This window comes from Cornus florida, unplaced genomic scaffold, assembly GCF_030987335.1.
Source record: "Cornus florida cultivar Cherokee Brave unplaced genomic scaffold, ASM3098733v1 CherokeeBrave_3.0.0_Hap2_Chr09, whole genome shotgun sequence".
Taxonomy (NCBI): domain Eukaryota; kingdom Viridiplantae; phylum Streptophyta; class Magnoliopsida; order Cornales; family Cornaceae; genus Cornus; species Cornus florida.
In genome coordinates this window covers 91,732,513-91,746,868 of record NW_026775579.1, presented here as the reverse complement: position 1 = coordinate 91,746,868, position 14,356 = coordinate 91,732,513, and the positions used below count along the sequence as shown (strand labels likewise).

General features: G+C 36.4%; 2 protein-coding genes across 3 annotated transcripts; both read right to left on the bottom strand.

Annotated features, from left to right (window-relative positions):
* Positions 1 to 2,603: 2,603 nt before the first annotated feature.
* Positions 2,604 to 5,910, bottom strand: LOC132275183 (uncharacterized). The gene is made up of 2 exons (XM_059776601.1): positions 3,413 to 5,910; positions 2,604 to 3,261 (listed from the first exon to the last, which is right to left on the bottom strand). The coding sequence occupies exons 1-2, from the start codon at positions 5,483 to 5,485 to the stop codon at positions 2,836 to 2,838; spliced, it is 2,499 nt and encodes an 832-aa protein (XP_059632584.1). The 5' UTR covers positions 5,486 to 5,910; the 3' UTR covers positions 2,604 to 2,835.
* Positions 5,911 to 8,117: 2,207 nt separating this feature from the next.
* LOC132275182 (guanylate kinase 3, chloroplastic) lies at positions 8,118 to 13,449 on the bottom strand. 2 transcript variants are annotated; one of them, XM_059776600.1, is made up of 2 exons: positions 12,186 to 13,449; positions 8,118 to 8,420 (listed from the first exon to the last, which is right to left on the bottom strand). In XM_059776600.1, the coding sequence occupies exon 1, from the start codon at positions 13,123 to 13,125 to the stop codon at positions 12,214 to 12,216; it is 912 nt and encodes a 303-aa protein (XP_059632583.1). In that variant the 5' UTR covers positions 13,126 to 13,449; the 3' UTR covers positions 8,118 to 8,420; positions 12,186 to 12,213. The 2 variants fall into 2 exon arrangements, with proteins under 2 accessions (XP_059632583.1, XP_059632582.1); XM_059776599.1 differs by having other exon boundaries at positions 12,214 to 13,448.
* Between the last annotated feature and the right edge of the window lie 907 nt (positions 13,450 to 14,356).

Here is a 14,356-nt window from a genome sequence, read left to right as displayed (position 1 = left end):
TTGTGTGAGTATATTTTTTATTAATAAAAATTGGTTATTTTGATTTAATTATTTAATATTATTTTTAAAAATTTGAATTAAAAAATAATAATTATTACAACGATTTGTTACAATAAATTATCAGACCTAAAAATTTTTAATTAGTATATTTAGGCGGCAAATTAAAAAGTGAGTTCTCCACTGTATAAATAACCCATCATAAACTTTTGATTAGGTAATTAAGGGCTGCAAATCGATGCAACTATCCCTATTTAAAAATAATAATAATAAAGTACTGTAGAAAAGCAATTCTCTAAACCCTTCGCGGGGCTCGTAAAACCCTCTGGTTCTATCTTAATTTGGTCTCTCATGGATCAATTCCATGGCTTACCGTCTGCAATCAGAATTCGCAGTCCAAACCACATTCCATCGCTCGTCTCTCCGATCTACTCCTGCAGTTTAGCACAAAATTGGAACCCATTCCTCCTTTCAGATTCACTGTTTGGAAATGCAAGAGCCTTGGACTTCGATCCCTCGTGAATGTGAGTTTCAAGCAAATCAGCAACTTTGACATTTTTTCTATGTAATTCGGTCATCAATTGTATATAGTCCCATGATTTTGTTGTTAATTGATGATGTTATTGATTTTATTTTTCTCGCCTAAAAAATCATTCTTCATTTCATCACCTGAGAGTTCACTCTTGTTAATTGCTCACTCAAGCTTTGAGATGTTAGTTGATTGTTTTTGCTCATGACTCTAATCCATGACTGAAGTTTTTGATTAATTGGGAAGTCTTTGCATTAATAAAGTATGTGCATTTTTTTAAAACTTTCTTAGTAACTAAATTAATGGAAATGTGCTACTTCTATAATTCAATAGTTTTTTTTTTTCCTGATTATATAGGTAATTATTTTATGGTGGATTGAGAGATTAATAAAATTTAATCTGGATATATCTAACTTTTACGATGCTATTCGCACTTGCAAATGCATTTATTTTCACTTAATATTCATGTTATGATTTTGGTTGGGGGGTGGGGGAGAGAATTCTTTCTGGGGTTTGCACATTCTTTTAGGTGGTTGTCAGATACCCCCGGCATAATTTCTTCTTTTGATACGTTCTGCACGAAATTTGAACACACAAGATAGTGGTGAACTATGGAAACAAATCCATGACATATGAATTGATAGAAAATGAGGTGTATTAACCATTTAGCATACCTAAACCTGAAATTTTTAATAAGAAATCATATTGATTAATAATTTAATATTGAATGGTATCTGCAACATCGGGTTTGATGTACAGACAAAGCTGAATGACCTGAAGAGCAGATGCTTAAATTAGTATGGGGTTAATGACTTTGATGTTAGTTTTCTATTTAGGATGTCTTCATTCTCTTATTCTTTGTTGTGTATAATGAATATCTTTTTCAATTTGAAACTCCTAATTCATGCTAAGTTTGCTTTTTCAAGGCTTTATATATTCAAACTTTTGGTCCCATCCAAGCCCAACTCTAAAAATGAAGTCTCAAGGCTTCCACATAAACTTCCAGTTTCAGAGGCTACCATATTTCATTCTTTCTATTGATGTTTTCAATGTTATGCAATTATATTAGTTTTAAACTCAGAGTTAGATTGGGGAGGGGAGAATCTCAGAGTTTGCTGTTGATTACTAGTTTAACAGAGTGAAGATTTCTTAAGATAAGAAGTCAGGAATTGGTGAAGGGGTATTTTTTAAGGTAATGGGCTGAGAAGCTGGCAACGGTTCTTTTAAATTATATTCGTGTCTGGTTAAATGTGGAAAGACGTAGAGAGGCCAAGATTGCCCCTTGATAGTTCATACATACGAGTGCAATTTAGTTAGCGGGGACATTTAATGGTTGGTGTTCGGGTAGTGTGTTCCCCTTTTCTGAGTTATATCTGCTCTACCATCTTAGGCCCACTATGATTCTAAGTGTATTTCAACCATTGCTAGATAAGTTACTAACTAAAAAGTTGATTTATTCGGAAGGGTGGAGAAAGAAGTTCATTTCTGAAATATGCATTCTGTTGCTAGTGCAGAACTGCTAGAGATGGTGTTGGGAACTTAAGCAATGTCAGTTGTTCATATTAGGATGTTAGAGGTTTTCTGATGCTAGCATTAATTAATTTAGTCACATTGCTTTCGTATGGTTGCGCATAATGAAATCGTTGCTTCAAATTGAATGTGTCATTCTTCTATCAGGTGGGAATAAACCTATTACTTGATCTAGCAATTATGACCATTGACAGGATGCAAATGATGAAATTACTTACTAGCTTTTCGCTTCAAATTGAGTTTGTCTTTTAATAGGAAAAATTGCAATTTCATGAGTTTAGGTTGATGAAATACAGTGGATTCAAAAATGAAATTATGACTGGCTTGACATTGTTTTAGATGACTTGTGATCACTAATGGCTTATGACATGCTGAGCCTAATCCAAGAATAACCTGGAGCCATTAGCTGTCAGGTCAAGCTTTGCCTTCTGTGGTGAACCTCAGGTTAGCACCTCCCCATCCTTATCATGTTCATTGAAATCAGCCTAGTTGCCTGGTGAAATGCCAAATTTGCTTCAATGATCAACAACTAAAGATAATGACAATATTGCAACAAAGTGTGAGATTATTTACAGATCCTCAATAGATCGATTTTTTTTTTTTTTTTCTAAATAAAATCAGTGGTATTACATAACATACTTGTACTTATTTATTACATCAAATAAAAGAATCTCCTCTAATAATTTAGGCATCTGTATTTACAAGATTATGTTATTTGTTTGCAAGATTGCTTCATTTTGGAATTTTGATTTTGCAATACTAGTACTGCATTCTGTATTTTACTCCTCTCCCAGTAACTTCATCGCAATATCAACTAGTGAGTGAATTGTTGTTCTGTGCCGGTTCAGTCCAACAATGCCAGAGAAAATATCAAAGCTTTCAAGCTCTGATGTGGTCTCTGTGACACACTCCAGCTCCTTCTCCATTCCAAGATCCTTGAAAATTTGAATGTTTGTCTCCTTATCTCTCATCATCCAAATTGCCAACTCTATGACAAACCTCCTTATTCTTGGAATCCTGATTGGTGGGCACTGATATTTTTGTAGAATCTGAACTAGTGCACTAGCTAATTCGGCCTCTTTTATTCCAGCCCTCTCGAAAACTATGCTCGACTCTTGAGATGTCATAAATTTGAAAAGATGTGCTGCAAGTCCAATCATCACTTCCTGCAACTTGTTTCCTTCTGACATGATTGCTTTAAGCACCTGTAAGGGAGAAATTTTGATATTACTATTCAAGTATGATTTAGTTTAGTTATGAAGAGAAAGCAATTCTAACTTCTGGTGATTGTTATGACATATAGAATCCTGTTATGCTATATAAAATGAAAAATTGTGACTGCAATAGAGAACTTACAGTAGGCGCCGCAGCAATGACCCCTCTTAGTTGCACAAAGCATTCTGCTCCACTGCAGGTGCACAAGTTTCTTAAAATTCTTGCTGCATTTATGCGAAGCAGTGGAACCTCCAATGCTTCAACAAGCTTTTCAGTTACCTTCAATTTCAAGATGCGATGAGAATTGCTCTTGCTTTCTAATGTCAGCATTGCTAGTGCTTCTCCAGCTGCAATTCTTACATGATTTTGAGTTTCAGGTATCACCTGTTCAAAGAAAATGTTGAACAATTCCTTAAGAATTCCACCTGTGCCGCCAATCATCTCCTTTGCATCGTCTTCCAATGCCAAACTGGTTAAGATTTCTATGCCCAGCTTCTGTAGCATTGGGCGTTTCTCTCCATACCTTAAAATGTCTCTGATGTTACTAATTGTGAAAACTACTTCCAATATCTCTCCTCGGAGCTGTTTACCGGTTGTGCCTGTTGTACTTGCCAGCATCTTCACCACCTGCAGAGAGCATTTTACCGTCATAATCTGAGATTCTGAGGCTGTTTCATCCTTCAACAACCTCTCTCCTGCATACGTAAAATCTATAATTTTTGGTAGGAGGCCCCTTGTATTTCCAATCTTCCCACAGTTATCATGATCACGGGCAAGTTTCTTCAGAATAAGAAGTCCCAAATGATTGAATGTCCAGAAAGCATAATTCTCGTGGTCACAGACTATATTCTTTTCACGGATTTCATCAGCTGCGCTGCCAGAGCTCCTATTATTATGGAGCAGAGATGATATTGATTCCATAGCGCCAGGTATTCCGGCAACCCGGAGGGAATTTTGCTTCTTACCAGCTAATTTTGACAAGATATCTGCAGCTGACTCCCTGATCTCTTGTTCTTTTTGATCTTTCCAATTCAATATCTCTATTAACCTTTCCATCACCGATAAATTTACGCCAATCTTTTGGAGGGTGTCATCAAAAAACCGGTCACTTAGTGCAAATTTTCGAAGAATCCGAGCTCCAATGAGCTGTTCATCAGGGGAATTTGAGTCCAAGAGATCCATGGCAAATGAAACCATATCCATTTTTAGGCCATCAAAAATGCTCCCGTTGACACATCTCGAATAAGCATCGTAGAAGAACCTTCTAATAGAAACCATACCTGAAGGCCCCAGCTCACACTCCTTGTTCACCTCATCCAACAATTTACAGTAGATGACATTCCACTCCCAGTAGGCTTTCTCCAAGAGAAACAACAAAGCTTCCGCCAAGGCCAAGGCATAGAAAATAGTAAGAGCAGACCTGCGGTTTCTCTTGTCAGTATCTCCTTTTGCTACTTCACCATAATTATGCTTGATGAGCTTCATTAATGAGAGAACCACACAGGCTGTCGCCGATGCAAGCTGGAGCCAGTAGAGAAGTTTACTGACATTTCTTGAGAGGAAAACCCATTGAGCATATGGCAGAAGAGGAACATCTGAACTTATCCATGCTCTAGTTGGCACCTTTCTTTGATCCCAGTTTCTGCGGCTTGCAAGGTGCGCACTCTCTGTAATATCTCTGCTGTGGCGGCTTTGCTTCCGAACTGCATCGATAGGTCGGAAAATTTTCTTTACAGCTTGAATGATGAAATGTGAGCTGGACCTTATTGCCCGGAAGCTGTTGATTCCAGCATCCGCGATTGACCACGTGGCTTGATGTTGCCATTCAAGCTCGTGGCTTCTACTGAATATTCGAGTTCCCTCAATTAAAAGAATAACGGTGATGAACCAGAAGTCTGTTTTGTCGAGAGTAATAGCAAACCCACCAAGAAGAACGACTGTTGCCCAGATGAACCCAAGAGTTCCTAGGCTGGTTGCTACTTTCTCCAATACCGCGAGCCGGAGAGCAAAGAGGGTCAGCTTCTTTTCAGGTGCTCTGACTACTGGTGATGTTGGAGAAACAGAATTTGCGTTGCTGCTGTCTCTCTTCTCAATACTGTTCTGGGGTTCAAAAATGGTTGGACCTGCACTGCCTGTTTCGCTGAGCCTTGATTTCAGCTCAACAATCTGCAAGTGGACACTTCCTTCGCCTTCTTGGTGTTGCCCAAGATCCATGGTGCTGGATTGAATTTGCTTGCTAACCAATCGGTTCTTTCAATTGAATCAGTTGTCTTTGAGATGTGTATGACAGCGTTGAGTTTTTGTTTCAAGATTCTTGCTATTTGAGCCGTGAATGTTGGAATGGGGGAGTATGTTACATATGTGGTGTATATATATATAGAGAGAGAGAGACACACACACACACGAAAATGAGCTTAGGGAGCACGTTTTCGTACTGGAAATGGGGAGGAAAGGAAATTGTTAAGTTGCTTCTCTTTCCGCCATTTTTTCAAGTTAGTTCTCTATTCTTGTTATTTGCTCAAACTTTTACTTGGGAAAGGGATTTCCTCTCTCTCTCATCGTGTTTGCCACCAGTAAGTTTCTCGATGGATGAAACAATGATTCAAAAGCCTCTTTTCCCGATAACAAAAGGCAAATAAAGCATTCCTCTTTAGTTATGCCTTTTAATTCTCTTTTCAGAGTTTGAACAAACCCATATAGAAATGAGAAATGACTGCGTTACCCTTCTAGAAGTCTTTATCTAATTTAAAATGTATGGATGATGTGAAGGTTAATTTAGATATTTTACTTGGAAACTTCCTTGATATTTTATATAATTATGCTTTGTTAGTTGGTATCATTGACCGTTACCTAAATATCATTCTTCTCAGGAAAGCAAGTTAGCATGATCTTGGACTTGGTTAACATTGAAGTTGTTAACCTTTTTTTTTTTTTTTTTTTTTCTTTTTTTCTGAAAAATAATTTCTCTTGACTTATTCGTCATGTTGTGGGGGCAATTGTTTGTCAGTATGATAATAAATGTCGTTTAATGAGCAAATTGGGCGATTTATGATTATTGTGGCTTGCACGGTTTACTCACAGGTAGAGTCTTCTTGTGTTAAGCTAAAGGCTGCTGTATATTGATATGGTCCCCAAGTCTTCATCATCATTCCTTTGGGTGTACGTATATTCTTCTGACTGTGACATAATAAGGACCAAACATATATATACATATATACATGTAATTTTGGTCATTGCACGTTGAATTAACGGTTGATTTGGTATTAGATCTTCTTTGATTATATAGTAATTTTATTGTATTTTTAAAAAGCAACTTGTATTAATATAGTTCACAGTTGTAAAATAGTGGCGTATGCATGGATTGATTCGTCGTACGGACTATTAATGTGATCGCAATGGTTTATTATAAAGATGCTCGGTGGACCATAATAATTCTATACCACAAAATATAATGAATGTCATCCATAATTCATGCGAAAGTTCAACGAAGCACTGGTCCTTGGAGCTGGAGCTTGAAAGAGACCCAATTCCAATCTTATCTTAGCAGAAATGTCTAATTAAAAAACTTTCGTTTTTTCTTTATTTATTTTTATTTATGGGTGGGTAACAAGAAGTGAATTTTATCCCGTGCAGAGCATGCTATGCACATGTAAATGATAGAGATCATTTCATGTGAAGTGTGATGAAACCCCCCCACAAATATGAACATTCACCTTTTTCTTCTTCTGTGCACGAGAGAGTGTTCGTAGTATCGGTCACGGTTGTGGTTGCAGTGTAACAGACTTAGACAGTTAGTGTAAACTAATTGTTACGGGTCGCGTATCGGAACCAGTTAGTGTAAATTAACTGTTACGGGTCGCGTATCAGACTTAAAAAAACGTCGCGTATCGAATCATACCAAATCTAACAAAACAAATCATTTCTATTTGCGGGTGTGATGAAGCACTCAAACCACTTAGACGGTGAAGCACTCAACAAAAAAAAAAAATTTTAAAAAGCAAGCGAGACAAACAATTGATGATTAAAATGCAGTGGAATTAAAGTGGATAATGTAAAATATTTAGTTTAAGCTAGTATTTGAATCTGAAAAGGAGTTGGATCTAATTAATATAACCTTCAACCTTTATTTTCACTCGCATGTTTCCAACAAATTTTCCTATAAAAAATTTCCTCCTCCTTGGTCCAAAAAGAAGGTAAAAAATACAAGACAGAATATATATATCCCTCAACTGAAAAGAAAAGGAATCTGCCCACTAATTTCATGAGAACCACGTTAGAGATTCCAAAGTTCATATATAAGACATGCCAGCCACCTAATTTAACTTCAATGTGTAAAAATATTCTCAATACAATAAAGAATTATCACCTCACTTTCTCAACAATCACAAAAGCCACTCATCTTTGGGTAAAGAGGACACGACCACAAAGAATGCATTGCTATAAAATATACATATGGATAAAACAAAATGAAGCAAACTGAAACAAAATGAAGCTATAGCTGTGGAATCCCACGGCACAAGTCATAGTGACACATTAGACTGAACCTAAAATACCTTTAAAACTTGTGCGGGTTTCACACACTTTTTTTCCCGTGGATAGTTAAACCGTCCAACTTCTATTTTAGAGGTGAGGCGGTATCACTAAGCTACACGGCCCTCGGTAAAAACTTGTGGAGGTGAAAAATGGATTTTCCTCTCTTGATAAGATCCCGATCTAAGTTGTCTTTCCTTTCCCAACCTGAGTTTTTCAAACCATGCAACAATTCTTTATCCCGATAACTAACATTGACAAGTAAAATTTCCATTCTATCTATAAAATTAAATTTTGTTTCCATCATCCAAACATATACTGCAATTTCCAAAAGATATTGATGAATGGTTCACTCAGTGTACAAATTTTAACAAATGTCTATCTACTACATCCAAAATTGAAAAAACTCTCTAGTAAAAGAACTGGATAAAACAATAGCATAATGTATGTCTTCACATGTTCTGCTTCTGATGATTCTGGCAGTGACAGAACTTCCATCATAAGCATAAAGTAAATATACATGTACCTAGTACTACCCATTAGTAGTTAACACTAAATGGCGAAGGTTACGATTTGTGCAGCAACTTGAACACAGCGCTCATCCTATGATGATCATCTCCTACAAGAAGAAAGGATACGAAGAATTAATCATATATGTAATCAGGTAATTCAGTTCAAAATGCAGATTCAATAAAATTGTCATTTACTTCTTTAAGCAAGCCCGTTCTTATGGCCATAAAAGCAGAAATTAAGGCATCAAAAACACAACCTAGGAAACTGAAGGCCGATGGGTAAGTTTCTTGAGTGAGTATGACAAGGATGTATGTGATATACCATCTTTACAAATGAAAATTTACTGAAACAAATAATAAGCAAAATAGTGTTGGACCAAATGTAAGGCCAGCAGGCAGACACTGCAAACCTGCTTGTATAGAACAGTCAATATAAGGTCCACTGGATCCAGTTGTCAACCAAACAAGATTCTAGCTGAATACAGCAACAACTTATATGTATGTCACCAAAAGCTGATATCAGCCACCAAAGTAGATGGCTCTTCTGCATTGAGATCATATGTAAATCTAAGAGAGCTATTCACTTGAAAATGCCTTGGATTAGGCGGACATGACCAGCAAAACCCTCAGCCCAGAAATAAAATGATGAAAATTATTTAGGTTTAAGTCCATAAAATTAATTAAATATGTATGAAGTAATAACTAGAAGCATGTTCAATAGAAAATAATAAATATAATACACATGGAGTATTCTCAGCATGTTCGAGGTTTCTGAATATATAAGCAAGTTAGAAATGTGTTTCCCCATACCTACATCGAAGGTAAACAAGCTCCTGATATTATTTAGAATCTCCAATATTCTTTTGGTAATTATGGTACATGTCCATCCAAGCAGGATTTAGAACATGCACCCTCCCTCTCTGGGTGTGGCAGGAATACAACTAGACTAAACATCAGGTAATTTAGCTAATTTAGAACACTTTGTCAAAGAGAAAGTATAGTAAAATTGCTTTCTCCACAAGGCCATTTGAAGATTTGCTTCCATGATTTCTTAAGTGGATTTGTGCCAGGTTGCAAAATATCAAGAAAGTTATATATGGTCAAATGTGCATCTAAAGAAGTTCAGTCAGGGACAATGAAGGCTGAACATGAGTTCAAAGAAGTTTGGTCAGAAGATTTCCGTGCAAGTCAAAATTACTATTGACTATTGAACAAATTAGGATAAGAGAAAAATCAGGTATTCACTGTAGTAAATCAAATTTAGTTCAAGTCCAAATAGGAACATGGGTGCTCTTATCCTCGGCAATTTTGTTGACCATGTAGAATGTGAGAATTGCAGAGAAGAAAAAGTCTGAAATCTAAGATAGGCCTGGAAACCTCATGGGTTGTAAGAGTGCACAATAAAAACTCAACAGGTCAACCACCTGCATCATCATCATCATCATCATCTCATGGGTTGTAAGAGTGCATAATAAATACTAAACAGGTCAACCAACAGCATCATCATTATCATCCTTGGCTTAATCCCATATCAATGGGGTTGGTCACACGAATTCTCTCTCTCCAAGCTTTTCTATTAAATGCCAATTCACCTACCATATTTAACCTTTTAAAATCATTTTGAAGAACCTCATCCCATATTATTTTTGGCCGCCCTCTCCATCTCTTACCTTTTATTACCACTAGTTTTCCTCGTTTGACCGGAGCGTCACTAGATCTCCGATGTATATATCCAAACCATCTAAGTTTACTCTATCGAATTTTCTCACTAATGGGTGCTACACCCAATTTTCCTCTCACACTTTCAGGTCATCCAACTGCAACTATGGCCTAAAAACCTCAGATGGGCCTTTACACAGTGGCTCTAACAGCCAAACATTACTAAATAACAAAAGATCGTATTAGCTTCTGTATGAGCTGCCCAACAATGTAATGATATACATATATCCAACCACAAAATAATAATCAATTGAAAAACAGAATATCTGATTGTTCAATAATGACTCTAGTGAATAAGAGTTTATCAATAAAGTCTTAGACAGACCACAAGACAGTGAATATGAAAGAAGCACCACCTCCTTATTACTAGGTTAGTCTTGCATATCATCAAGAGACTGATTGTCCAGATATGTTGAAGACTCAAATTGATCTTCAAGTTTGAGCAATGAGTAGGACAAATATATAACTGAAAGCAGCCCATATGATTCAAATAGGAAGCAACCATAATTTCCAAGGGTTTGTCTAATCCAATAAAATTGCACCAGGTTCATGACCGATTTGCAGGATGTAACTTCCAGTTGATGCGGGATATTAATGCTCCCCTATCAAAATATCGGGTTATTTAAGATGAGAAAGAACAAAAAGCCCCTCAGCCAAAGAACAAAGTGATCCAGGCATATTGTCACAGAAAAACTAATAAAATCTTCAATCAGTTTGAGATAGGCTATCAAGAAAAATGAAAATCAGAGTTTGGAAAGGGCATAGGAAATTTAGCAAGGATTAGGTTCTGCAAAAACAAAATTCCAGCCAAAAAAAAGATAAAAATGTAGTTCCCTCTTTGACCACTTGACCTATGTTGTTAGCACAGGCAGCTTCTGCTTTAACTGCCCGTGCCATTCCATCTTCTGAGATCTACAACTTCATGCTTCCAGCTGCTTTGGGATGAAGTTTAAAGGAAGGACGGCCGGCAAGTTAGAAAAACTTCAACACATCAAGAAGCACTTTGTCTATCTAATTAGAAATGAGAAAGCAGTAAAAGCAGTGCCATGGAGAAAAAGATGTCGGCATCCCATTATATGATGTTTGAACTATTACTTCATTGAAGACATTGTTAAGTTTATAGGAGAACTTACTCATTCTAATATGGATTGTCACAATGTCACTGTAACCAACTTCAATAGAAACAAGTTCACAATTCCACAAAAGTAACAGAATTTCCCTTGGCCACTAGAATAAATTCTCATAGATCATTCTAAACAACCTGATAATGTATAAAGTTGAATAGGGCACAATATATATTTTTGATAAGTAATAGCCTAATAGGCCACAATATATATCCTCCTCTGTCAATTAGGAAAAGGTAAATACGAGACTAATACAATGGAATATGACTATTAACAAGAAGAAACAGGACATTTTGACAACCTAGAAAGTGTAGAATGACGAAGGAATTTTTTTAACTAACCTCGCAATGATGCGTAAGGCAATTTTTATCAATAAGAATTAAATTAGGTAGTTCTTAGATTTTTCGAATAATTCATATCGAATAACTTTCAATAATCAAAACATAAGTCAAAACTTGAAAGTAGAGAACTAAGAAAGCATCAGCAGATATCAAGCTTAATATCAAAATGATGAATGCAATATGTTGCAAACTTGCAACAAATAAAATCAAGCTCATGTCAACTTAGTGTCTACATTTTGTAGGGGAAATTAAATATGGCCTTAACTAGACCTGAAGGGGAAAAAAAAAAAAATGTGTCCGTGGATGACAAGAGACTAGGATGCTGCTTTCTTGAGTTAAGCTGTACTGAGTGCCTATTGACATCAGAGGAGTAACTACTTGGGATGATCCAAAGGGCAGTGTGTATTAGCCATGACACAACATATCACACTATATGGACAATCCTAGCTTTTCTCTATATTTGAGTTCTTGCTACTGGCAACTCCTAATCCCGTTAAACCTCCAGCACCATTGAATTTAAATTAATCGAATAAACGTGCTCTAATGTACAGCTCTTCACATTCATAGATAAAACAAGATATGGCATTGTTCTGTAACCAATCTAATCACACAAACTATATGGAAATGTCATTGAATTTGTATATTGCATAAATGTGTTGTTATTGAATTCCATAAACATTAGACCAACCTCATCAATAGAAACAACATCATATTACCTATATCAAGGGATTCCTTTGGCACACTTTAGCTTTCTCCACATCAATAATGGACTCCACCAATTTAACTGAATTCTCTAGCTTCCCCTCAGCATTCACCACTGCATAATCAAAATCATTGAGATGCCTCACCTCCTCACGAGCCGTGGCAATCCTCACTAAAAGTGTCTCCTTAGTCTCCGTCCTCCTATCAATCAACCGCTTCACAAGGGCCGATTCACTCTCTGCCACAAGAAAGATGAACACAGCAGAATTGCCAAGAATCTTTCTCAATGTGGCAGCTCCTTGTATGTCCACCCTCAACACAATGTCATGCCCTTTCCCCATGTATTCGCGAATTTGCTGCTTCGGAATCCCTTTGTAATCCCCATACACCAATGCATACTCCAAAAGCTCATCCCTCTCAACCATTGATAGGAACTCCTCTTTACTGACAAAGAAGTAATCTTTTCCATCCACTTCACCGACCCGTTTTGCCCGGCTTGTCGCGGTGACCACGAAATGAATGCCCTCCCGAACTTCCCTCAATCGTTTGATCACAGCGTCTTTGCCCACCCCACTTGGGCCACTGATGACAATGATCAAAGGGTTTGGATTCGGCACCAATGGGTCCGAACTGAACTGCGAACCCAGTGAAGCTTCGAGTGCGCGATACAGTTCGGCCCCATTGGCTGTGTCGACGACCGGAATGGGAACGGCGCGTGGTCTACGAGCATCCCCCATTTTGCTATTGGACGAAAGGAATCGATGGGTCACAAAGTTCGATCTTTGTGACCTCGATTTGAAGTAGCTTAGGTTCAGAAATTGAGCTTTGGAGTTGAAAACTGGAAATGGGTTGGGAAATTTTCTATGGAGAAGAGAAGGGTTGAGGTCGAATTGGGTAAAAGCGGTACAGAGCCTTCGCAAGAACATCGAAATTAGATAAGGTAGGAGAACCTCCAAATAACCCTAATTTGAAGAATAATCGGAAAAACCGAAGATAAAAATCAAAAAAAAATAAAAAAACTGAATATTGTAGAGATTAGGTATCACGCCACTATATAGATTCAGATCTTATTGTTGGTGCTAAAAAAGTCGATATTTTTGCCGCCAATCTGTCGGAAGTTTAGACTATAGTTTTTATCGTCTGCTGACTGGTGCTGTTGAATATGAGTTTGGGTGCTATTAGAGAATTAGACCAAATCCTGTTAGAGGCTTTAGACCCAATGCATTTGGGGTATTTTAGTTTAGGCAAGGGCATCTTTAGGAGAGAGGAGAACATCTATTTATTTTTTTATTTTTATTTTTTTAATTTATTAAAGTAAGTGTATCAACCCTCACAATATACCCATCATTCAAATTAGCGCGTGGTTTCAAAGTAAAATCTCAAGAATTTACTTCCTAAATCTCTGTCAAAGCCGGGTCCAGGAATAGTTAGTAGAAATTCTTTTTTCCTTTTTTTTTTCTTTTTTTTTTTTTCTGAGTAACTTTTTTACTAATTTATCTTTTAATTGCAATAACGTTTATGTTGGAGCAATGCTAATGCTACCCCAATCCAACAAATTAATTTTGAGTCTGATTAAAAAAAATAATCTTTGAGATATTATTAAATAGTTTTGAATCATTTGACATAGACCAATTAATTGATCTTTTAATGAGTGATAGGAACAACTTTTTAATCGCAATAATTTTTATGTTGGAGCAGTGCTACTGTTACCCCGATCCAAGAGTAGCAACGAATTAATTTTGAGTCTGATTAAAAAAATAAGTATTTGAAAAATTATTAAATAATTTTGAACCATTTGACATGAACCAATTAATTTAAACTCCAAGAGTATATTAAAATATTAAAAAAAAAAAAATCTAAACTAATTATCTGAATTTTACTAATTCATTAAATAGTAAATAATTCAAAATTATTTAATAATTCTTTCGTTGAGTTTTTACCCTTACTCCCACCTTGTAGGACAAATTTTACCGCTCTCTCACTCAATACCGCCACCAGTTGCTTATTTTACAAAATTTAGAACATGCCACAATGTAAGAATTTTGTGAGGTTGACAAAAAAATCTTAGAAGTATAATGTATTGTAAATACGGAGTTTTACTATTAATTACGGAGTAATATGTTCAATAAGCAACTTTAAATTGGTATAGCTAGAAAA

Excerpts from the sequence above, each read along its gene's own strand:
- LOC132275183 (XM_059776601.1), bottom strand. The coding sequence starts at position 5,485 with ATGGATCTTGGGCAACACCAAGAAGGCGAAGGAAGTGTCCACTTGCAG. Across the intron at positions 3,262-3,412 it reads TCATTGCTGCGGCGCCTACT|GTGCTTAAAGCAATCATGTC; the intron begins GTAAGTTCTCTA and ends TCTCCCTTACAG.
- LOC132275182 (XM_059776600.1), bottom strand. The coding sequence starts at position 13,125 with ATGTTCTTGCGAAGGCTCTGTACCGCTTTTACCCAATTCGACCTCAAC.